The sequence below is a fragment of the Rhinopithecus roxellana genome, chromosome 9 (genome assembly GCF_007565055.1).
Source record: "Rhinopithecus roxellana isolate Shanxi Qingling chromosome 9, ASM756505v1, whole genome shotgun sequence".
Classification (NCBI taxonomy): Eukaryota; Metazoa; Chordata; class Mammalia; order Primates; family Cercopithecidae; genus Rhinopithecus; species Rhinopithecus roxellana.
Genome location: NC_044557.1, coordinates 132,505,271 through 132,529,992, shown reverse-complemented (window position 1 = coordinate 132,529,992; position 24,722 = coordinate 132,505,271). Strand labels below are relative to the sequence as shown.

Sequence of the window (24,722 nt, the reverse complement as noted above, 5' to 3'; positions counted from 1 at the left end):
CCTGGCAGTTAGATCTCAGAGTGCTATGCTAGCAATGAGGGAGGCTCTGTGGGTGTGAGACCCTCTTAGCCAGGCGTGGGATATAATCTCCTGGTGTGCCGTTTGCTAAGACCCTTGGTAAAGTGCAGTATTAGGGTGGGAGTGTCCCGATTTTCCAGGTGATGTGTGTCATGGTTTCCCTTGGCTAGGAAAAGGAATTCCCTTCTCCCTTGTGTTTCCCAGGTGAGGTGATGCCTCACCCTGCTTCAGCTCTTGCTAGTTGGGCTGCACCCACTGTGCTACACCAACTGTTAGACATGACCCAATGAGATGAACCCAGTACCTCAGTTGGAAATATAGAAATCACCCATCTTCTATGTCACGCATGCTGGGAGCTGGAGGCTGGAGCTGTTCCTATTCGGCCATCTTGGCGCCCCTTCTAAATTTGCCAGATGCTTTTAAAAACATCAGATCCTGTGAAACTCATTCAGTATCACAAGAATAGCATGGAGGAAACTGCCCCCATGATCTGATTACCTCCACCTAGTCCCGCCCTTGATACATGGGGATTATGGGGATTACAATTCAAGGTGAGATTTGGGTGGGGACACAGAGCCAAACCATATCACCTGTGTCCACCTGCCTTGCATGAAATGATATAAGAATGCCAAGGGCCAGAGGCTTCTTGCCTCCCCCCTGCCCAAGTTCACCCACTGATACCAGTTGCCCAGGAATGGACTTTAACTTCCAGTGATTCCAACAGCAGATATTGAGTGGGAGTTCCAGCAGTACTAGAAAAGTGAAGCAGACCAGAATAGCATTGCAAGGGCTTTAAAAACCAAGCTGTCATTGAAACTAAAGCCCACAAAAGTAGGCCAGAACCTACATGCTCAAGCTAAACGGGGCAACTGACTGCTAAAATAAATGATAGGATATCATTAAATAGAATTTTGAGTCTACTTACATATTAACCAGAATGCCCAGGATATTTTAAAATATCACTTATCATACCAAGAAATAGAAAAACCACAATTTGGATGAGAGAAGGACAATCAACAAAAACCAGCATCAAGAAGAATTGGATGTTGAAATTATCAGGCAAGGATTTTAAAGCAGCTGTCATAAAAGTGGTTAAACAATCAATTACAAATATTCTAGAGATAAATAAAAAATAGAAAATCTTAGCTAAGAAATAGAGATTGTAAAAAAAAGAACCACTTGTAATCCCAGCACTTTGGGAGGCTAAGGTGGGTGGATCACAAGGTCAGGAGATCAAGATCATCCTGGCTAACATAGTGAAACCCTGTCTCTACTAAAAATACAAAAAATTAGCTGGGCATGGTGGTGGGCACTGTAGACCCAGCTACTGGGGAGGCTGAGGCAGGAGAATGGCAGTGAACCTGGGAGGCAGAGCTTGCAGTGAGCTGAGATCGCAGTGCTGCACTCCAGCCTGGATGAAAGAGTGAGGCTCCGTCTCAAAAAAAAAAAAAAAAATAATAATAATAATAATCATACACCATGGCTGAGTGAGATTTATTTCAGACATGTAAGGCTGGTTCAATATTTGAAAATCATTTAATATAATTCAACATATCAATAGGCTAAGGCAGAAAAGCCATATCATATTAACTGGTGCAAAAATAAAATCATTGGACAGGACCCAATAGCCATCAATGATAAAAAATATAAGTACATTCAAAATAGAGGGGAACTTCCTTAACCTCATAAATGCATCTACAGAAATCCTACAGCTAGCGTTATACTTAATGGTGAAAAACTGAATGCTTTCCCTCTAAGGTTGGGTTCTAGACAAGGATGTTCACTCTAACCATTGCTATTCAACATATTTCTGGGAGTTCTTGCCAATATGGTAAGGCAATAAAAAGTAATAGAAGGTATACATATTGGAATGGGATAAATAAAACTATTTCTATTGGCAAATGAGATGATTGTCTACAGAGATGATCCCAAGAAACTCCTACAACTAAATGAGTTCGATAAGGTTGTAGGATACATGATCGACACATAAAATCAATTGAATTTCTATATATGGACAAAAAGTGAAAGCCAGACTAGAAATATAATATAGCTTACAATTGTTTCAAACAAAATAAAATAGTTATAAAACTAAAGTAACATCATGTACCAGATCTCTGTGAGGAAAAGTACAAAATGCTGGTTAAAACATTTAGCATCTCCATAAATTGATGTGTATAAAGCATTTCTATCATAATTTCATCAAGGCTTTTTGTAGACATAATCAAACTTACTCTATACTTTATATGAAAAGAGCCTAGAATAGCCCAAAAAGTTTTGGAAGAAAAAAAAATCACTCTTCCTAATTTCAAAGGATGAGATATGACTACAGAAATTAAGACACAGTGGTCTGGTAGATGGATAAATACATAGGTCAATGGAACAAAATAGAAGACCTAGAAATAGATATACATACCTGATATGCGAATTAATTTTTGACAAAGGCACAAAAGTAATTCAATGGAGAAAAATACTCGTTTCAATAAATGATACTAGATAAAGAGCATTCATAGGGAAAAACTGAACCTTGACATTAAACCTTGCATCTTACGCAAAAGTTAACTCAAAATGGGTCACTGACTTAAGTATAAAATTATAAAACTTTAAAAGATAACTAGGAAGAAAATTTTCAGGACCAAAGACTTACCGAAGATGACATATTTTCATATCTGTTGTATATGCTACCAAATTATGACTAATAAAATTGATAAATAAGACCACATCAAAATTTAAAACTTCAGCTTTATGAAAAATCCTGTTAAGGGGGGCAAAAAATGGCCAGGTGCCATGGCTCACACCTGTAATCCCAGCACTTTGGGAGCCCGATGCTGGTTGATCACTTGAGGTCAGGAGTTCAAGACCAGCCTGGCCAACATGGTGAAAGCCTATCTCTACCAAAATATGCAAAAATTACCTGGGCATGGTGGTGCACTCCTGTAGTCCCAACTACTCATGGGACCAAGGTGGGAGAACCACTTCAACCTGGGAGGCAGAAGTTGTAGTGAGCTGAGATCTTGTTGCTGCACTCCAGTCTGAGTGACAGAATAAGACCCTGTCTCAAAATAAATAAACAAACAAAAATTTTAAAAAAACTACAAAATGAGGAAAAATATTTCCAAATTACATATCCGACAAAGCAGTAGTGTAATGCAAATGAACTCTCAAAACATAGTGGGGAAAAAAAGGGCAATTCCAGCCTGGCAAAATGGTGAAACGCTATTTCTACTAAAAATAGAGAAAATTAGCTGGGTGTGGTGGCAGGCACCTGTAATCCCAGCTACTTGGGAGGTTGAGGGAGGGGAATCCCTTGAACCCAGGAGGCAGACGTTGCAGTTGAACCAAGGTCGTGCCATGACACTCCAGCCTGGGCAACAAGAGTGAAACTCCATCTAAAAACAAAACAAAAAATTCCTATTAGAAAATAGACAAAGTAAGTACAGACATTTTGCTGAAGAAGATTTACAGATGGCAGATAAGCACATCGGGGGCATTCAACATCATTATCCATTAGAGAAATGGTATTAAAATGAGATATCACTATAAATATGTAAGAATGGGCAAAATTACATATATATTGCAGATGTGAATGTAAAATTGTATAGTGACTCTGAAAATAGTTTGGTGGTTTCTTTTAAAACTAAAAATGGCCCTAACATGTAATGCAGTAATTGTACCCTTAGGTACTTATCCAAAAGAAATGAAAACTTATGTACACAAAAAAGCCTACACAGGAATGTTTACAGCAACATTTTCATAATATTAAAAACAGAGAAACTAACCAAAGGTCCTTTAAGGGTTATTAATGAATGGTTAAACACCATGGTACACCTGTATCATGAAAAATACTCAGCAATAAAAAAGAATAAACCATTTATATGCATAACGATGTAGACAAACCTCAAGGAAATTATTCTTAATATTAAAAGCAAATATCAAAAGGATATATATTTCAATATATAAGATATGACATAACTGTATGTTATATAGCTATAGAGATGGAGAATAGAGTAGCAGTTGCCAGGGGTTAGATATAGAAGGAAGAATGGGTGGATGTGACTATATAGTGATAGGTTGAGAGAGTCTTTGGATGATAGTACAATTAATCATCTTGATTGTGACAGTGGTTACATGTAGTCACACTACAATACAATTGAATGGAACTACACACACACACACACACACACACACACACACATACAGAGGAATGCATATAAACTGGATAATCTGAATAAGCTCTACAGATTTACCAATGTCGGTTTCTTAATTTTCATATTGTATTATAGTTTTTAAAGATATTAACATTCAAAGAAGCTGGCTGACATGTAAGTTTCACACCATAGTGTGAAACCCTTTTGTACATTTCTTTGCAACTTCTTGTGATTGTATAGTTATTTCAAAATTAAAGATTTAAAAATGTCTAATTTTTCATTATATGCAAACAAAATAAGAAAGATTATTTCATCTTTATTATATATTACATATAATATAGAAAATGTATTTATATAATTATTATGTTCTGTTATTAAAGAATGAGATAAAAAATAAAAATCATAATATTCCCTAGAAAAAGTCAGATGTTCTTTACAGAAATACAGCTGATTTCTCAAAAAAAGGAAATAAAGGAAATGGAGAGAATGTGATCTCAATATATAATTAGATACAATGAAAATATCTTCAAGCTTAAAAAGAAAATAAAGATATTTCTGTGCAAACTGAAACATAGAGAATTTGTCACTACTAAAATAAAAGGTTTTCCTTATGCTGCTGAAAATGATCCCAGACGGATGGTTGGAGATCAAGGAAAAACTAAGAGCAGTAAAAATGGCAAATACGTGGGTACATCTAAATGCATGCTAATGGTATAAGATAAAAATTAAAAATATTTTACAGGGTTTAAAATATATAGAGAGAGAGTTACAAGACACAACAATAAAAATATAAGTCACGCTTGCTAACTGGAATCAAAGTATTCTAAAATCCTCATAAAATCTGAGATGATGGTAACATAGTAATAAACACTTAATGTAGGTAAATGAAGTGTTAGTCTATAATCTCTGGATAACCATTAAAAGAATATTAAAAAGTCTGTCTGACTTTAAGACTAATGAGAGAAAATAGAAAAAAATTCAGTCAAAAAAGATAAGAGAAAAATGAACATAATCTTGGCAGAATAAATAGGAAGATGATAGAAACAAGATTAGGATGAATTTTTTCCTCATGATACCAGGATTCATTGTATAGCTGTGGTCATGAAGATGTTGTAATGATGGTGTAAGACTGACAAATAGATTAATGAAACAGGATATAAGGTCTAAAAATAGGCCTGTGAATATATGGCCACTTGATTTATGACAAAGGCAGTCCTTGTAGCTAAAAGTTAATGCTTTTGAATGAATGAGTGTGGGATGATTGGAAGTTCATATGAAGAAAAATTAAATAACACCTACCTCACCCCATAATAAATGTTGACTTTAGATGCTTTGCACACCTACCTGTGCAAGGCAAAAGCAGTAAAACTTTAGAAAATAATGTAAGATAATATTTGCATGAACATGAGGTAGAGGATTTTAAAAAATAGGACACAAAAGCACAAAGCGTAAAATGAAGAATTAAGTTTGGCTTCATTAAAATAAATAACTTTTGTTTATCAAAAGAAACTATTAAGTGAATGAAAAGGCAACCACCCCCATACAGATCTTATATCCAGAATACACAAAGAACTTCAACAGACCATTATGAAAAAGAAAGACATTAAGTAGAAAAATGGCAAATAAATATAGACAGGTGCTTTCATAACAGAGGGTATCTGAAGGACCACTGAATATATGAAAAGGTGCTAAATCCCATTGGTAATCATGGACATGCAAATTAGAATCATAGGGATTCTTTTACACCACCAGAATAGTTAAAAAAAAATTAAAATGACAACATGTTGGTGAAGATGTAGAGAAATGGGAATGCGATGGGAGACGATTGTTTACAATCATGTTTATAAAACTATCTGAAATTACTTAATAAAGTTGAAGACAAACATGTTATTACTCATGAATCCCTCTGCTAGGGATAAGTCCAACAGAAATCTGTGCAGATGTGCATACAAGACTGATCATAGCAACCCTATTCATAATTACCAAGAAATGGAAATACTCAAATACGTTTAATAGTAGAGTGGATGAATAAATTGTGGTGTATTCATACAGTGAAAACTAAACAGCAATGAAAATGAATCAGACTACAGCTATATGCAGTATATGCACATATCATGGGCAGATATGGAGTAATGAGTAAATCTCACAAACATAAGAATGAGCAAAACAAAGAAGACTTAGGTAATAGATATTGTATGTGCCTGTTTAACACTGACAACAGGCAAAAGTCAACCGTGGTGCTTAGTGGTATGGTATCATAGAAAGATAGTTGGTCTTTGTCCTTCCTGACCCATAGATCCTAAAACCCTTGGAATTTCCTCATGATAAGGGTGAGAGGAGCTTCTTTTGTTCGAATGAGGTGACTTTTCAGGGCTCTAGATAGCCTCAGGTTGAGGGCTGCTTACCAGACAGACCAAACCTTGATTAGCAGCTCAAAACTTTCAGTCCCACCCGAAAACCTCCTAAGAGGGAAGAGAGGCTGGAGATTGAGCCAATCACCAATGGTCAATGATTTAATCAATCATGGCTGTGTAATGAATCCTCCATAAAAAAATAAATAAATAAACCCTAAATGATAGGATTCAGAGAGCTTAGTTGTGGAACACATTTCACATGTTGGGAGGGTGGTGCACCCCAACCCCACAGGGACAGAAGCTCCTGCACTTGGCGTCCTTCCAGACCTCATCCTATGTATGTCTTTATCTGGCTGTTCACATGTATCCTTTATAATTAACCTGTAATAGAAAGTAAAGTGTTTTCTGGAGTACTGTGAGCTATTCTAGCAAATTATCAAACCTGAGGGGATTGTAGGGACTGCTTATTTATAGCCAGTTGGTCAGAAGTATGGGTGGCCTAGGACTTTTCAGTGACATCTGAATTTTGTGAGACTGAGTCTTTAATTGGCAAGATTTTATGACAACACATACATAGTATTATAATTGAATTGAACTGTTGGACCTATGATTGACATCCAGAAAACCAGAGAACTGGTTTTTGGTGCTGGATGCGAAGCAAAAATGTTGACTACCGTAACTTTAGAGTGATTAATTTTAGGAGACTGAAACGGTCCTTGTGAATGAGGAAAGTGATGCAATTTCCAGCTTAGCAGCTCTAAAGATTTGATCATGCAATTGCCTGGAGCTGAATATTCTCTTGGGGGATGACTTACAAGACAACTTTACAAGTTGTTTCCTTATCTTGAGAAATATAACATCCAGAGAGACCAAACAGGCAACCCCTCTTCTCTAAACATTTTTTTTTTCTAATAGGAAACAAAATGGGAAGACGCTTTGCTATGAAATCTAGTTCATATACCCCACGTGATATGTTATATGCAGTTTTTCTACTCCTTACAACAAACTGATAAGGGAGATATTGTCCTACCGACTTTAGGGATGAGAAAATGGAGGCTCAGAGAACTAAGTGAGTAGCTTAAACTCATATTGACAGTGAGGGATAGAGTCAGGCTATAAATCCATGTCAAACACCAAAATCTGTACCTTCCTATTAAACCCCACTATCATCCCAAATTCTCTTTTAGAGTGCGTGGAATCAAAGTAATGTCTGTGTACGTGCTGGTGTTCAGCTATGATGGTACAGTGGATCCATCACCAGTTTCTCATTATTCTGTCATTCTGAGCACCTCATTTGAGATACACATTCTTTATAAATGATAAAAGGCTAAAATAAAGTAATTTTAATTGAACTGAGAGACATTTTCTTTTTTATGGGAACTTCTACATACATCTGCTACTTGCCATCACAAATTTATTTAATGTATTTGAGTTTTTTGAACTGCTTTGCTCTTTCCACTGTCACCTATATTGTAGTCCTACAGAGGTGTTTTCAAGTAAGACTGTGTGAAGTCCTACCGGACACTAAATCAGTTGCTTCGATAGACTATTATGTTGAGGAATGTAATCCCTAAATGAAAGTATTTCCATAGGATATGCTAATTTCTCACTGGAAACCTTGATGTTTGCCTGGAAATTTAACTACAAGCTTGTGCTATTATATGAAGACTGTTTAAAACTGCATACTAAATGTTCAATTATTAACCTGAGAAGACATCTCTGTATTAGTAGGCATCAGACAAAATATTGCATGATTTGTCATAATTAGATTTATTACTTGCCTATATTATTATTATTGTTACTATTATACTTTAAGTTCTAGGGTACATGTGCACAACGTGCAGGTAGGAGATATACTTGCCTACATTATTCAAAGTAGAAAGAATTCAGTGTCTATGATTCAGCTTTACAATTTAGAATGTTTAGTTTCTAGTTGTAGTATTTTCATTATTCCTAATCTTCATTATCAAGCAATTTATTTTTTATTTTCCCTACCTTTATCTCTGGATTTTATTCCATAGTATACAACAAGGCTAATTATGCTTTTAAAATTTATGACAAATGGATATGATAAACCTAGTTTTACATTAAATAATGTTTGAGAAAGCCAAAAGTCTTACAAATCAGGGATGCCAAAGATCTTATTCCTGAGGCCTGTATAGTTGTGGATGTGTGGCTATGGCTGTGTGCATTGGTGGGTTGTTGGTAAGGGTCAGGTGATCTGGAATAAGCAAGGAGTTAAGAAACAACTTTTAACAAGCACCATTGTAAAAGTGCATATATGTTGTCTGGATTATGCATCTTGTATGCAATTCTTAAATGCATAGTGAATTATTAAATCTATGTAAAATACCTGATACTTGTGCCTATCAGACTCAATAAATGACTGATATTGTATTTTATTTATTTTTTGAAACAGAGTATCTCTCTGTTGCCTGAGCTGGAGTACAGTGGCACCATCTTGGCTCACTGCCAGCTTCGCCTCCTGGGTTCAAGTGATCCTCCCGCCTCAGCTTCCCACGTAGCTGGGGTTACAGACGCACACCATCATGGCCAGCTAATTTTGTATTTTTAGTAGGGACAAGGTTTCACCATGTTGGTCAGGCTAGTCTTGAACTCCTGAACTCAAGTGATCCGCCTATCTCGGCCTCCCATAGTGCTCAGTAAAAGACTGATATTTTTACTATTCACATTGCTTTCCTGCTGGGTTCAGCCTTCCATTGAAATCACAGTTTTGACTGGGTTTAAGAGAAGTGGATTTAGGGCCGGTGTGGACTTGGATCTGAGGTGGAGGAAGGTTGAGCCGTCAGGGACAGTCTGAAATCTCTGAATGTCAGGGAAGAATCTGACAGAAAGAGATCAGAGAGATGTCTGTCCTGTTCTCACTGTGCATGGAAACCTAGATATTGCATTGGAACCTGTTTTTTACTAAAGCCAAAACTCATAACAGAGCTTAAGGGTGTAATGAGGCAGAAAAAACATCCTTACCATTCTATTGCCATTCGAAAAAAATAGAATGAAAGAAAAGGCATGCATGGGCTATGAGTGCGGGAGGAAACCAAGTAGAATTTCATCCACTGGGAAAGGTGACATCAGTTTTAAATGGGGGCGGTTTGAGAACAAAGTACATTTTTGGAGGCAACCAAATATCAAGTGGATATTTTTTCATGTATTCGTTGTCAATTCCATGCTTATTACCTGCCTATTTATGAAATACTGTTGGGCAGTGGCGGTGGGGATGAATGTTTGGAAGGCCATGATCTCAAATGCAAATTTTTAATAGAGATTTAATTAAAAACAAAATTGAAACAGATGCAGATTTAGAGTAAATAAATTCAGTCATCAGATTTTAATGCTAGTTGTGAACTAAATAACATTCTACCGCTGATAACATGCCATATGCTATTAATATTGGTAATAATTTATGGGTGCTGAATAAAAAATATATCTGATTGGTACCACCTCCATCATTAATAGAGTACAATACCCTGCACATGTATTGATTTAACAAAAGAGGCCATGTAGTAAAAGATTCCTGGGATTTTGGAAATGGTTTTAACTTTGTTTCCTAATAACTTTCTCCTGAGGTTAAAAGGGATACAAGTATTACTTTCCTGTTAGGGAAATGAAGCAAAAGTAAGTTAGTCCCAAGTCACAAATTTTTAGGCAGAGTGCCATGCTGGCTATATGCTGTGGTACCCAGGGCCAGGGTTTTTAACCTGAAGTCATTGAAACCTTAGAGGCTCATTACACGAATGGGTAAACACCAGGAATATTGTGTACAAATTGAAGTTTCTGTGCACCCAAGTGCTCTTTTGTTTTATAATCAAGTAATCTTACAGGTTTTAGCAAATGAAATGGATCTTTTACTAATAATTTCTACTGTTGCTTAAAAACTCATTCCAGTTTTAATAATAAATGAGTCTATGATGAGTTACCAACTTACTTATGGCTTTGCTTTTATCTAATGAAAATTAACATTAAAATGCATTTTGAGACGACCATCATTACTAATTAGTATTCATTCTCCAGCTCAATCATGCTAATTTTCTAAATAGTAGTGCAAGGTTATCTGTTACTGGTTATTAGACCCCTAAATTCCAGTAGCCCTTACATGTTGCATAATATAAATTTTCACTCAATAATTGCATAATGATTTATGTTCTCTAAGTTGCTTTTCAAAATTTGTAAAAAGGAATTTTGTCTTTGCATTTCTTTCCTTTTTTTCTTTTACTTTAAGTTCTGGGGTACATGGGCAGACCGTTCAGGTTTGTTATGTAAGTATACATGTGCCATGGTGATTTGCTGCACCTGTCAATCCGTCATGTAGGTTTTAAGTCCTGCATACATTAGGTATTTGTCCTAATGCTTCCCTTCCCTTTCCCCCAGGTGTGTGATGTGAGACCCCAGTGTGTGATATTCCCCTCCCTGTGTCCATGTGTCCATGTGTTCTCATTGTTCAACTCCCACTTATGAGTGAGAACATGTGGTATTTGGTTTTCTGTTCCTGTGTTAGTTTGCTGAGAATTAGGACTTCCAGCTTCATCCATGTCCCTGCAAAGGACATGAACTCCTACTTTGTTATGGCTGTATAGTATTCCATGGTTTATGTGTCATATTTTCTTTATCCAGTCTATCACTGATGACCATTTGGGTTGGTTCTGAGTCTTTGCTATTGAAAATAATGCTGTAATCGTACGCATTTATAATTTTAAAACAAACGTATTTGTACCAGCAACAAAATTATAATTAACAATAAAGGAAACAGGTATTAGTGCAGGGAGTTGTCTTACTAAGTAGTATACTCATGAAGTTAAAGATTCTAGTTGATAAAAATGTTATTAAGAGAACATTGATTCGTTTTATTATTAAAAAATGTAAGTCCAATAAAATGTGTATTATTCATATATAATATTACAAATGTATATTGATAAATATTGTAATAGTAGTAATAATAAACATAAATATATAATATAAATATGTAAACTATATGATATATAAATGTAGAAAAATAATGGTAAAAATAAAATATTGGCTAAGATTTTTTGGGAGTACATCACTAAGAGTTAAGTCAGGAAAATGGAAACCACTCTATGTATCTGTGTTAAATAGGGCTTATTAAAAATGGGTTTATGATAGAGAGTTAGAAGGTTGGGCCACAGAGGACATGGAAATGCTGCTGAAGTTGGAGAGGGTATCACCAAAGGTCAGAGGAGCTGAACCTGAATATACCAGCCTGCAGCTGGGAAGCATGTGGTTCTCAAATGCTTGCCTGGAAGTTGCTGCAATTCTTCAGTGTCTTTGTGGAGTTCTCATCGCTATGTCAGTCAGCAGTGGAGGTTTCCACAAGCTTGCTAGGAAGCTGTTGTGAATCTGTCATCTGTTGTCACATCTGCCTGCAATCAACTCCGAAGATTAATTTTTTTGTGCTTCGCTCTGCTTTCTGAATCTCCTACACATTTCTTTCACTGGAAACTCTAAACCAGATCATACGGAGATTCTGAGAATTCATTCCCAGCCTTAGAAAGAGGTGTTAGTCCATCACAGAAGGCTACACATAGCTCAAGCACTTAATGGGCGCTTTGCAGTCATTATCTTATTTAATCTCCATGGCAACTGTATGATGTAGCTACTATTGTTTTTCACATCTAATAGATGGACTATGAATGTTAAAGTAGGAGATGAGAGATTCAAATAGTGGCTATTAGGCTGGGCATGGTGGCTCATGCCTATAATTACAGCACTTTGGTAGGCCAAGGCCGGTGGATAACTTGAGGTCAGAAGTTTGAGACCACCCTGGACAACATGGAGAAACCCTATTTCTACCAAAAAATACAAAAATTAGTCATGTGTGATGGTGAATACCTGTAGTCCCAGGTACTCAGGAGGCTGAGGTGGAAGAATAGCTTGAACCTAGAAAGCGGAAGTTGCAGTGAGCTGAGACTGCACCACTGCACTCTGTCCATAGCCTGGGTGACAGAGTGAGACTCCCTCTCAAAGAAAAGAAAAGAAAAGAAAAGAAAAGAAAAGAAAAGAAAAGAAAAGAAAAGAAAAGAAGAGAAAAATAGTGGCTATCAGATTTCAAAGCCTGAGTGTCTAATCACTAGTTTCCTGTATCTTCAACTGCATATTGTTTATATTAATTTTATTGATATAAGTATGAACTAAAACTCCTGTTGGTGACAACTGCTAATTTATTTTGTTTGCAACTTGTATGTCCCAGTTTAACTAGCCTGGGATTGCACACAGTATGATATTAAAATCGATACCTACATTTTATCAATTCCTGAGGACTTAGTCTAAAGCGTCCACAAACATTTTGTTCCAGGGTAGGAGTGCTCTTACCACTTCATTGTTCTATTAATTTATATACACCCACAGCCTGGGAAATTCCTATTCTCCCAGGGAATTTCATGTCACAACTCTTGAACTGATGGTAAGAACTGAAGGCGAGGCTCTTCTGTCTCCCTGGAAGTGCCGTTTCCTACTGGCGTTCAGCTTATGTACCTGAAACTTGCCTGATGCTCTAGAATACTATTTTTCCTATGGTGAATGATTCCTGTAAAACTTTCTGCAATCGATTTCCACTCCAAATTAACATACTAGCTGTGCAATTTAATTCTCACCTTTTCAAATCTATCGGTCCCTCAGGTCTATCTCTGTGGCTCTAAATTCTAGTGGTGGAAAGAAATCAATCTTTTTATTGCCATGATTGGCAAATCTAAGGATTTAAATTTTTGTGTCTGGGAAAGGGGTTTCTGTCACGTTCAAGTCCTCAGAATCATTCAAGTCCAGAAGATACATGGGTTAAGTGAGAAGCAGGGTAATTACTCTTGTAAATACAGTCATTTAAAACTAGACTCTTGTCCAACCAAGATACCCAGCATAATATAAGGGAATTTGTGGGAGGGAGCAAGGGTTGAAAAATTACCTATCAGGTAATGGGTACACTGGAAGCCCAATCTCCACCAGAACACAATATACCCATGTACCAAGCATGCACACGGCCAGGCGCAGTGGCTCACGCCTGTAATCCCAGCACTTTGGGAGGCCGAGGCAGACAGATCACAAGGTCAAGAGATTGAGACCATCCTGGCCAACACTGTGAAACCCCGTCTCTACTAAAAATACAAAAATTAGCTGGGTGTGGTGGTGCACACCTGTAATCCCAGCTACTTGGGAGGCTGAGTCAGGAGAATCGCTTGAACCTGGGAGGCGGAGGTTGCAGTGAGCCAAGATCGCGCTGCTACACTCCAGCCTGGTGACAGAGCAAGACTCCATCTCAAAAAAAAAAAAAAAAAAAAAACAGGGTCTGGCGGCTGGATGCGGTGGTTCATGCCTATAATCCTAGCACTCTGGGAGGCTGAGGCGGGTGGATTGCCTGAGCTTAGGAGTTCAAAACCAGCCTGGGCAACACCATGATGTTTGCCCTATGGTGCCCTATGTTGCAACATAGTTGCAAACATCAACTATGATCATTTTGCTCATGACTGAACTTGTCCTGTGTCTTTAATCTCATATATTAATTAATACAGTACAAATATATCCAAAATAGTTAATAGACTGATACTATTTTTAAAACTTAATAGTAATTACTTGGTTTACTATGACTGTATAATCCAACTTCTAAAGAAAAATGTAGGAACGCTTCAGTTTATTAAAAAAAGAAATCTAGAAACTTTCCATCCACTTTGAAAGGTAAATTCAAAAACAAAACAAAAACCAAGAGATTTTTAGAGGTGTCAGGATAGAAATGGCTGTGGCTTGTAAGTTCCATTACCTGACTTAATTTTGCTTTATCTGAGTGTCCAGACATTCTGTGACAATTGCAATCCAGGTGTACCTTCTATTTATTTTTTTTCTATTTTCTGAAACTCTTTATAATGTAAAATTAGTTCAAATAAAACATAATACATAATAGAGGTAAAATCCAAAATGTTTTAGATTGCATTCCACAGATGTATAATTAGAATTTAATTGAACTCTGCATTACTTTACAGTTACCTTCACAACAGTAGCAGAATGGCCTTTTGTATTTATAACTATAATAATTGAAATATTAAATAGCAGAAATGAATAATACTGGTGACAACTGATTGTTTGCTTACTTGTTTTTCAGAATATAAAAAGTATTACACTTGTCTAATAAATATCTTGCATCATAAAGTATTTATGGTAAAAATCCTTTGCTCTTTTTGCTTCTAACTCTGTGTTTAATCTACACATTTTTTAAATATGCAGAAATATTTAATCCATGACTCTGTGATCAACTTGGGATCTTGTTATCTGCAAAATCCATTTAACCTCTGTCCAGAGAAAGCCTGTTTTCCTAGACTTAAAAATGTAAATAAATATCCCTTAGATAACCTGAACAGAAGTTTCTTATATAGCATCTCTGAGCACTATATTATGCTGGGCTATGAAAGGTTTAATTGTTATTTATTGGTACAATAAGGGACTCTAGTTACTAATATCTACCTGTAGTCAATAAAGCAAGCATTGATTGGTTGATTGATTCATTGAGTCATTCATTCAATAGGTATTGATTCAGCACCAGCTATGAGCTAGGCAGAGTTCTAGGCCCTACAGAGAAAACTGGTATCAAACTAAGCAAGTCCTTTTCCAAGTGCTACAGTAGGGGTAGGGGAGGAGAGAGATAACAAACAGGTGAGCAAATATTAAACAAAATGATTCTGGAGAGTGCTAAATGCTGTGAAGAAGATAAAATGAGAAAGTAATAAAGACTTCTGAAGATTGGTTAGGTTAACCTCTCGTAGAGGTATCATTGAAGAATGAAGGATGACAAACCATCCATCTGACCATGAGAGAACATCATTCAAGGCCAAGGAAACAGAGCACCACCAACAAAAAAAAGATGCACTGGGGAATTTCCAGTAACACTTTTGTTAGCTCTCTTAATATCTGATTTTTTGAGCACTAGAACCACTGCCTCGCACAGATTCTGAGCTTAAAACAGCAATGAACAGACTGGAATTCTAGGCTAAAACCAACAAGATGAAATGTGACTGGTATGAATATAAATGGTGCACATAAGTTCACAAACCCAATTACACAGCACAAAATGATATCCATGTGGCTTGACAGCTGTTCATATTTGAACAATCTAGGGATTCTAATGGACTGCAAATTGGAGATTGCTCTTTGGTGTTCCTAACTGGAAAAAAAAAAAATGTAGATCTTACCCTTGGGCAGATTTCAGCCCAATTTAAAGTATCATTAGAGCTGTCCAAAATGGAGCAGACTGCTTTGCAGGTAGATAACTCACCATTGCTCAACGCAAAAAAGAGCAGAAGGAAGGAAGAAGGAAGGAAACGCATCAGAAATTTTTACAAAAAGAAAATTCTGTATTTCTTGGGGACTACTTTAAGACACTTTTTGGTTTCTATAAGTCTATGGCTTATTACTTGTTTCTTTAATTCCAAGAAAATTTTCTTCACTTTTGTTATTTTTATACCATTAAGAAGAAAAAAAATGACATTGATATAAGGTAGATGGTGAAGTTTAGAAAAAGTTTAGTTTATAATGATATCTCTCAAAATAGCAAACTGAAGTTTAAAATTCTTAAGCTATAATTTTAAAGGAATTTAGATTAAACTTTTAGTATGTTGTTGGCTACGTATAATACAAAATGAAAAATAAATATATATTGGCTTTACCCCATATTAGCTCTATAACATGGACAATTTACTTCTCTGCTATTGTTTCCTCAGAATGAGGGCAGTAACTGTCTGAAAAGATTGTTATAAGCATGAAGTTAGTTGCTGTATATAGAGCAGTTAGACCAGTGCCTGACAATATTAAATGCTAAGTAAGTGTTTGCTATTATTGTTGCTGTTATTAATTATAATTGTGCACTCTATTCTGCCTTCAGGAATTAATGACCAAGTTAATAACTGAGACACCTGACCAGCCAATCCCATTTCTCATTGACCATCTTCAGTCTAAACAAGGGAACCGTGGGCAACTTCAAAGAACTTTGTCTGGATCTGCAGCTCTATGGGCAGAAAGCGAAACATCAGGTAAATGAAGAATATATATGCAGTTAATTTGGGATTGATTTAATGTCAAAATTTCAAACCCCTTTGATTCTAATAAGATAAATCTAGATAGATAGTTACCGAAGGTTTCATGTGTTCATCTCTGACCTTACCTAGGTGCTAAAATTTGTCATAAATTATTAAATTTGAATATATTGTAATGTATTATGTATCAAAATACAAGAATCAGCATATTCCATTTTAATACAGATAAGATTCAAATTTGTATCAAAAGATTTTATCCTGTATAAATTCAAACTAGTTATCCTAAACTTATTTTTAATGAATAATTTGAATTAAATGCTTATAGCTTATCTATATAGAAAGATAATAGTAGAGTTCTACAGGATTACTTTTCTTGTTGCCCAAACTGATGATTGTTCTTTATTTCTCCATGCCCCAATTTCATCCTGTGTAGTAAACCCTGGGAAGATTCACTGACTCTACATCAGGGAACTAGCCTCATCTCCCCAGTAAACACTGGTGCAAGAAGTAGGTAGACTTGACCTCAGTCTTTGCTCATAAAATGTGTTTACACATTGGTCTGTTAGTTTGACATTTACTTTCAAATCCAGATCCCCTCATGCCCATTGCTTCGGTAACCAACTTCTTGTCTGATTCCCATAGAAATCCAACTGTACTCCAAATGACTTTCCTTGGATGGCATTATCTCTTCTCTCTGCCTCTTCATGCTTTATGGGATCCCATGAAAGGATTTTGGTCTTCTTTGGCTGTATCTCATATGAATGCCTTCTTGATACCAGGTCTCAAAACCACACTAAAGTGGGTAGAGAATAGGGTATTCTCTGAAGAATGTAGACATCTATGATATCATTTATCCATACAAAAGTTATTTGCATCGTTTGTAATATAGACAAATTACTTCTCTGCTATTGTTTAGCAGGAAGTTAGAATATGAACTTTTGGCATAAAAAAGAAGAAACTCTTACTTTTTCTTGGCCTTAACTTTCTTGGGTTTAGATTCTAAGTAGAATGGGTAGGTAGGTAGGCAGGGGCTTTGGTTTATAGGTACCAAGATGGTACCCATAAACGCAGATCAGATGAGTATCTATGAATTTGCTGTAGCTCATGTGAGTCCATATTTTGTAAATCAGTATCTGAAGAGATAGGAGTATATTGAACTCTGCATTTTTTTTTTTTTTTTTTTTGAGACGGAGTGTCACTCTGTCGCCTAGGCTGGAGTGCAGTGGCACGATCTCGGCTCACTGCAAGCTCCGCACCCCCGAGTTCACGCCATTCTCCTGCCTCAGCCTCCCGAGTAGCTGGGACTACAGGTGCCCGCTTCCACAGCCGGCTAATTTTTTGTATTTTTGGTAGAGACGGGGTTTCACCGTGTTAGCCAGGATGGTCTTGGTCTCCTGACCTCGTGATCTGCCGGCCTCGGCCTCCCAAAGTGCTGGGATTACAGATGTGAGCCACGGCGCCCGGCCAACTCTGCATTTTTAATCGCACACATTAAGTACCTCAGTGTTTATGTGTCAGAAATCTGTGCATGTTTAGCTGAGTCCTCTGCTTGGACTCACAGGGCTGCAAATCAAGGTGTTGGCTGGGTTACATTCTCATCTGGAGGCTGGGCTAGGAAAGAATCTGCTTCCAAGCTCATTTGGGCTGTTGGCAGAACTAATTTTCTGCAGCTATATGGCTGATGACCCTATTTTCTGACTGACTTTCAGCCAGGAGCTACTCTCGTCTCCTAGGTGCAACCCAGAGTCCCTGCCACATGTCTCTCCCATCACGTCAGCTTACTAATTCTTCCTCCTTTTCTTCTTTTTCCTCTTCTTATTCTCCTCCTCCTCCTTCTTCTTCATCTTCCTTCTTCCTTCTTTCTTCTTCTTTAAAATGGAATCAGGGTCTTGCTCTATTGCCCGGGCTTTAGGGCAGTGGCATGATCATAGTTTACTATGACCTTGAACTCCTGGGCTCAAGTGATCCTCCTGCTTCAGCCTCCCAAAGCACTGGGATCACAGCTGTGAATCACCACAGGCAGCTGGCAACCCACTTCTTTAAAGTCAACAAGGGCATTTCTCTCATTCCAATCTACTAAGATGGATCTTATATACTAGAATGTAATCATAACATTGACACCTCATCACCTTTGCCAAATTCTACTGTTTCAAAGCAAGTTGAAAGTACTGTCTGCATTTGAGGGGTGGGGATAATGTGGGAGGAAATACCATGGGAAAGAGATCATGGTTAAGAACTACCATGTTATTCTATCAGTTCTCTTAGTACCTGTTGATGAATTTTAATTTCTTGTGGCTCACTTGAGTATATAATTTTATCAGGCTATTGGATGTGAGTCTAAAGCTTTGGGGATGGGTCAAAGCAGGAGTCCCAGATGTGACCTTTAATATCATACAGATAACAGTAAGAGTGAAAGAATAAAGGAAGATGTGGGTCAAATTTATAGATAGAGTATGGGATGGACTGGGAGAAGGCAAGTGTGAGATGATTTCAGGTGCCCTAAATTTTGTCTATTTATTATGTGGTGAGGGCATTTGCCAAGACAAGTGGTTGGGGGATCAGATAGGGAAGACTGAAGTAAGGGCACCAATTATGGAAAGTCACCAAGAGAAAGGAAAAAAGAGTTGGCAAAGGAAAATTTTTAAAAAAGATTGTCATGGAGTTCTGGGGCCTAACTGAAGTCAAGGACATGAATTAATTATTATTGATGAATCATGGAAACCATGAGTAAGATTGTTATTTTTCTCTAGCAGTGCCCAGAAATTTCTGGGAAGGAAGAGAGAAAACAGTTTGGGAGACTTTGAGAATTGTGGTTATGTTACTACAGCAAGGGTGGGAAAACAGTTTTGCAAAAGGAGTTGAGGGTATTTGTGAGCAAACTACAGGTGATCAAGCTGTCTGAGAAGTAGAGAGCAAGTGGAGGGGGAGGTTCAGACAGAGAAAGCCAATCAAAACTTTCAGGAGATCAATATGGTGAAAATATGAGCAACGCAGAAGGATACAAGCTGTGCTGAGAGATTGTGATATTTGAGATCAAGATGTTTGATGTGGAATGATTCCAGATAATGAGAAAATCCTGTGGGCAGCTTTAGTTTGCGGGTAGCAGAAATATCAGGGAAGCGAAACTCTTCAGAGTTGAGCAGGGCAAGGAAATATGAGGCTTAATGCATGATTTGTCTAAGGATAAACAGGTCAGTATAGTTTCTTTCAAGTTGTTGAAAGGACAAGAGACAGGAAAAGACTATGCCACTGTCTGAAATAAGGCTGTGAGATTGATCAGAGGCGAAAAGGTGGTGATAATGTGTGATAATGAAGAGAAATGAGTAGTATAGCTAAGTGACATTTCCCTTAAGAGAACAGACACTTTTACTTTACTCTTGAGGCTTCTATCATAGAAGCCTCACTGAACCAGGAGACCCAGCCCTGCTTCCACAGCCTGTGGTTGGTGGAATATGGGATATGGGGCAAGAGCATCTATCATCCCAGGAAGCTGCAGAGGAGGGAACACTATCGTGGGAAGAATGGGGGCTGTGCTAAGACATGAAAGGGGACATTTGAGGATAGAAGAGTGTTTATGTGGAAGGTATGGCCCAGAGGAAGAGGAAAAATTTTAGAGGGAAAGTATGGCAGGAAGGAGGAGAAAAGCATAGATGAATTGTTGGATATGAATGAACCTGAAGAGGTTATAATTGAATGATGGTAAATAATGCGTTTAAACCCTGACTGTAATTTTGAATTATTGATTTTGGTGAATCTTTTTGTTTGTTTTGGTGTTTTGTTTTGTTTTGTTTTGTTTTGGAGACAGAGACTTGCTCTGTCACCAGGCTGGAGTGTAGTGACGTAATCTTGGCTCACTGCAACCTCTGCCTCCTGGGTTCAAGCGATTATCCTGCCTCAACCTCCCAAGTAGCTGGGACTACAGGCATGCACCACCATGCCCAGCTAACTTTTTTTTTTTTTGTATTTTTTAGTAGAGATGAGGTTTCACCATGTTGGCCAGGATGGTCTCGATCTCTTGACCTTGTAATCTGCCCACCTCTGCCTCCCAAAGTGCTGGGATTACAGGTGTGAGTCATCACGCCCAGCCTGGTGCATCTTTTAATTAGCTAGAAAACGTCTCAATATTCAAAGTACATGGGTATCTTACTTTTCGGAAATATCTGAAGATATTCTCTTGTTGCCTTTAAATATATCTAGCAACTTGGGACACAACATTTTCTCCTTAAAAGTCTACCATTTAATATTGTGGAGGATAATCTTGAAAACAGCCTTATTTTTATTCCTTTGTAGGAATAAAAGACAAATGACTTTTCTTGAATACTTACAAATTTTTTTACTTCTGATATTCAAAAGTTTTACTGGAATGTCAACTATGATTTTTCAGGAAAATCTGTTATGTGTAAGTTGAGTCTTATTTACTGTTCTCTGTTTTTCTCATTTCATTTGGCATTGTATTTGCCTTTCTTTGTTGACTCTCCTCTAGAGAAGTGTATCAAGCAAAGTGTTTTCTGTGTGTCACTGATTCAATTTTCTACACTGTTGGTTTTCTCTTTCTGGCTTTGAACGCAAATTTAAATGTTGGTATTGCATTTTAGTTTCCTGTTGCTACTTCTTTATCTCATCTTCCTTTTATTATTTCTGTACACAGTTACATTTGTATTCATAGGTTGGTTAGCCTATCTCCTCTCTAATTTCTTTTTGCTTCATTGGGTCCACTTTATTTTTGCTGAGAAGACCAGTCACAGTCACATTCCAACATTTAATGGCTTTCCATTATAAATATTTTTTAAAACTATGATTACCTCTGCATTGTGAGTACTGTATTCTTGTTTTTTATTAAATGATTCTTAAAATAATATTTTCTGTTTTTATTCAAACTTCAGTGAGGAATGTTCTATCCAGTTCTAGATTTATCAACAAATAGTGTAGGTGGACTCCTCTTTGTTCTCTCTCCATATATCTTGGAACTATTTGGATTCTTTTCAAAACTTTAGAGAGATGAAATCATGGTTGCTATTAAAATTTTCAATATTAGTTGAATCCTTTAAGCTTCTGCAAAATCAATGCATGATTTACTATCTCTTATCTCTTTCCAATGAACTAGATAAACATATCATTGCTAAATTATTTGAATTAATACGGATTTTTTCTTGCTATAAGTAGAGAATAAAGAAAGCCACAACATTCATTTCATTTCACTCTGGCTCCTTTTAATATTCCTTTATATCATAAGATGCTATATTTTATGACCAAGGTTTTTTTCTCCCATTACCTATGTTGCATTAGAAGAATTTATAGTCCAAGAATGGATGTAGAAAGACAAATTCTGAAAGACTGTGAAACAACATAAGGAGATGACTCCAAGTTTGGGGTAGATACCTAGAAATCTTCCATTCTCTTTCTGACTGGCCTATATCCTCTCTTAACCTTATCTATGGAAATACTTCCTGGGTTCTAGCAGATCATGGACAAATATTTATGTTCCTAATGCTTTAGAATTTTCATGCCTTTTTGGTATTTAATGGGATTTTGGAGGTGGACAGATTGGGTAACAGCTAATTAAGTACAACCTTAACATGAAAGTTTGAGGAATCCATTAATGTGTAATGATGTATGTTAGTTATTTATAAGTGAGTGGCCAGAGAAAGACTCATGAGTCATCCATGAAGCTAGGGTGGTTTTTAAGTTTGTAAATTAAGACAAGAAGGCATAAAGAAACGCTAAAGAATGCCACATGGATTAGAGGAATGGAAGATGAGGAATGAGGAAGGAATAAATGAGATGAAGAAAGAGTTATCAGGTGATATGGGGATGAAGAAAAAGATGGTTCTGTGTAAAAACATGAAATTCTTGTAAAAGAAGTCAAGATGGATGAACTCTTGAAAGGCCCTTTAATTGTGGAATGGCCACACAGTGACTACCTTCTAAGGGGAATTTCAAAGTAAAAGTGTTGGTTGATTTAAATTTATCTTTCTTGCAATAGAAGATAAATTGATTTAGGTGAATATCAATGATTTTATGTGTTATAATAGATAAAGTGGCATCAAGTGAGTGAAATTTATTGAAATGTTTGTTTTTATTTGCAACAGAATACAATGCTTTATTCCATGACATTGATAGAATGTTATTTTAAGTGATGGGAACCCATGCCTGAAAAACATTTCAAATTAATTTCTTGGGTTTTTGTTTTTTGTTTTGTGTGTGTGTGTGTTTTTGACAGTCTCTATCACTCAGGCTGGAGTGCAGTGGCACAATCTCAGCTCACTGCAACTTCTGCCTCCTGGGTTCAAATAATTCTCCTGTCTCAGCCTCCTGAGTAGCTGTGATTACAGGCGCCCACCACCACGCCCAGCTAATTTTTGTATTTTTAGTGGAGATGACGGGGTTTCACTATACTGGTCAGGTTGGTCTCAAACTCCTGACCTCAGGTGATCCACCCACCTCGGTCTCCCAAAGTGCTGGAATTACAGGCGTGAGCCTCCACACCCTGCCAATTTCATAATTTTGTATGATATAATCTTAATCATATGCATATATAAAACTGACTCATAGCAGATTTAAAAGTTGAATTTACAGATGAAATTAAACAAGAAGTGCTTTTGCGTGTGTACATTATTTTTGATCTGAAGTGACCTGTATGTTTTCTCAAGTGTATTTAATGACTCGTGGACTTGGTTTTTGTTCAATCTTGAAATCACTTTGTTGTGATTTGATATATATTTTGTTTTAACAGAATCCAAAGGAACAAGAAGGGATTTCAGAAGCTATGATAAACCTTGGCAATTAAATGCAAAGAAGCCTAAAAAATCAAAAAGTGACCTGGCTGTGTCTAATATTTCTCCACCATCATCAGACTCCAAATCATGTAAGGAAGTTTCTTATTCAAATGCTATTCAAAGCATGTAAGTTTATGTTGTTAAGAAAATGAAGAAAAGGTGGTCATTGAAGCCCAACTTTTCATCTGATATTTCTGGCCTTTAATCTTAGTGAATTTCCCTTTTACTCCACATTTACATTGATCTTTATTCATATGTATCTATTTGCTTGCTTATATTCTCAAACATGTGTAATTCACTTAGACCTTTTTTGAATATAATATTCCTTGAAGAATATAAACTGCATGGAGCAGGTCTCTTACCTCTCATAGTCAATTGCAGCATTACATCATATTGAAAGCAGTACCTACCTATATTTAATGAAGTACATAAAAGCAAATTAAATCTCTTAGAGTAGAAGCAAAGAAGATTTCTATTCCAAACATTTAGTAAAATTTAAAAAAAATATTTCATCTGGGATTTTCCTGAAGTCCTACTGATTAATTTGTGATGGAAGTCCCTATATTTATTCTCTTCCCTAGTACTTTAATGTCTTTGTTTTTATGTTACAACAAAGGAATGACTGAGGCTGGGTATTTTATAAAGCAAAGAGGTTTATTTGGCTTATGGTTCTGCAGGCTGTACAAGAAACATGACACTAGCATCTGCTTCTTGTGAGAGTCGCAAGAAGCTTCCAGTCATGGCAGAAGGTGAAGGGACACACACGCATTATATGGCGAGAGGAAGGAGAAAGAGAGAAGGGAGGGAGGTGCCAGGCTCTTTTTAACAATCAGATCTTGTAAGAACTAATAGAGTGAGAAATCACTCCTTACCGTGAGGACGGCACCAAGCCATTTATGAGGGATTGACTCCCATAACCCAAACACCTTCCACCAGGCCCCACCTCCAATATTGGTGATCAGATTTACCATGTGATTTGGAGAGGACAAATATCCAAGCTATACCACCTAAATATCTCTTCTCTCTCAATGTCCCACTGCTTTGGTAGCTACTGGGATTCTCCAGTGCTCTGCTATCCCCACATATGTATAAACATGTCAAAAAATCTCAGGAACCTCTAGCAAATCACAGCTATTCTTAGAAGAAAAGAGAGCTTGCAAGCTGTTCTTCTTATACATCAATTCCTTGTGCTTGTTACAGGGTGAGATGTTTGATTTTAGTTTCAACAGAGAAAGGAGTAGGCAGAAAATATTTATCTTTGTTTGAAAATGTTTGAAAACCACTATGTGCTAACTGGAATCTGCATCTGGGTCATTTGTGAAAGCAACTAGATTTAACTTTGTGAGCAGCTTCATTTACATAGTAGTACTCATAAAAAATATTGCA

The 24,722-nt window shown here is 36.8% G+C and overlaps 1 protein-coding gene across 4 annotated transcripts in view; it reads left to right on the top strand.

The window, feature by feature from the left end:
• Nucleotides 1-24,722, top strand: part of C9H8orf34 (chromosome 9 C8orf34 homolog) — a 475,930-nt gene that overhangs the window by 78,197 nt on the left and 373,011 nt on the right. For all 4 annotated transcript variants that reach the window (XM_030937845.1, XM_030937846.1, XM_030937844.1 and 1 more), the window contains exons 2-3: nucleotides 16,410-16,557; nucleotides 23,294-23,425. In XM_030937845.1, coding sequence (XP_030793705.1) covers nucleotides 16,410-16,557; nucleotides 23,294-23,425 — 280 coding nt within the window. The remainder of the gene's footprint in view (nucleotides 1-16,409; nucleotides 16,558-23,293; nucleotides 23,426-24,722) is intronic.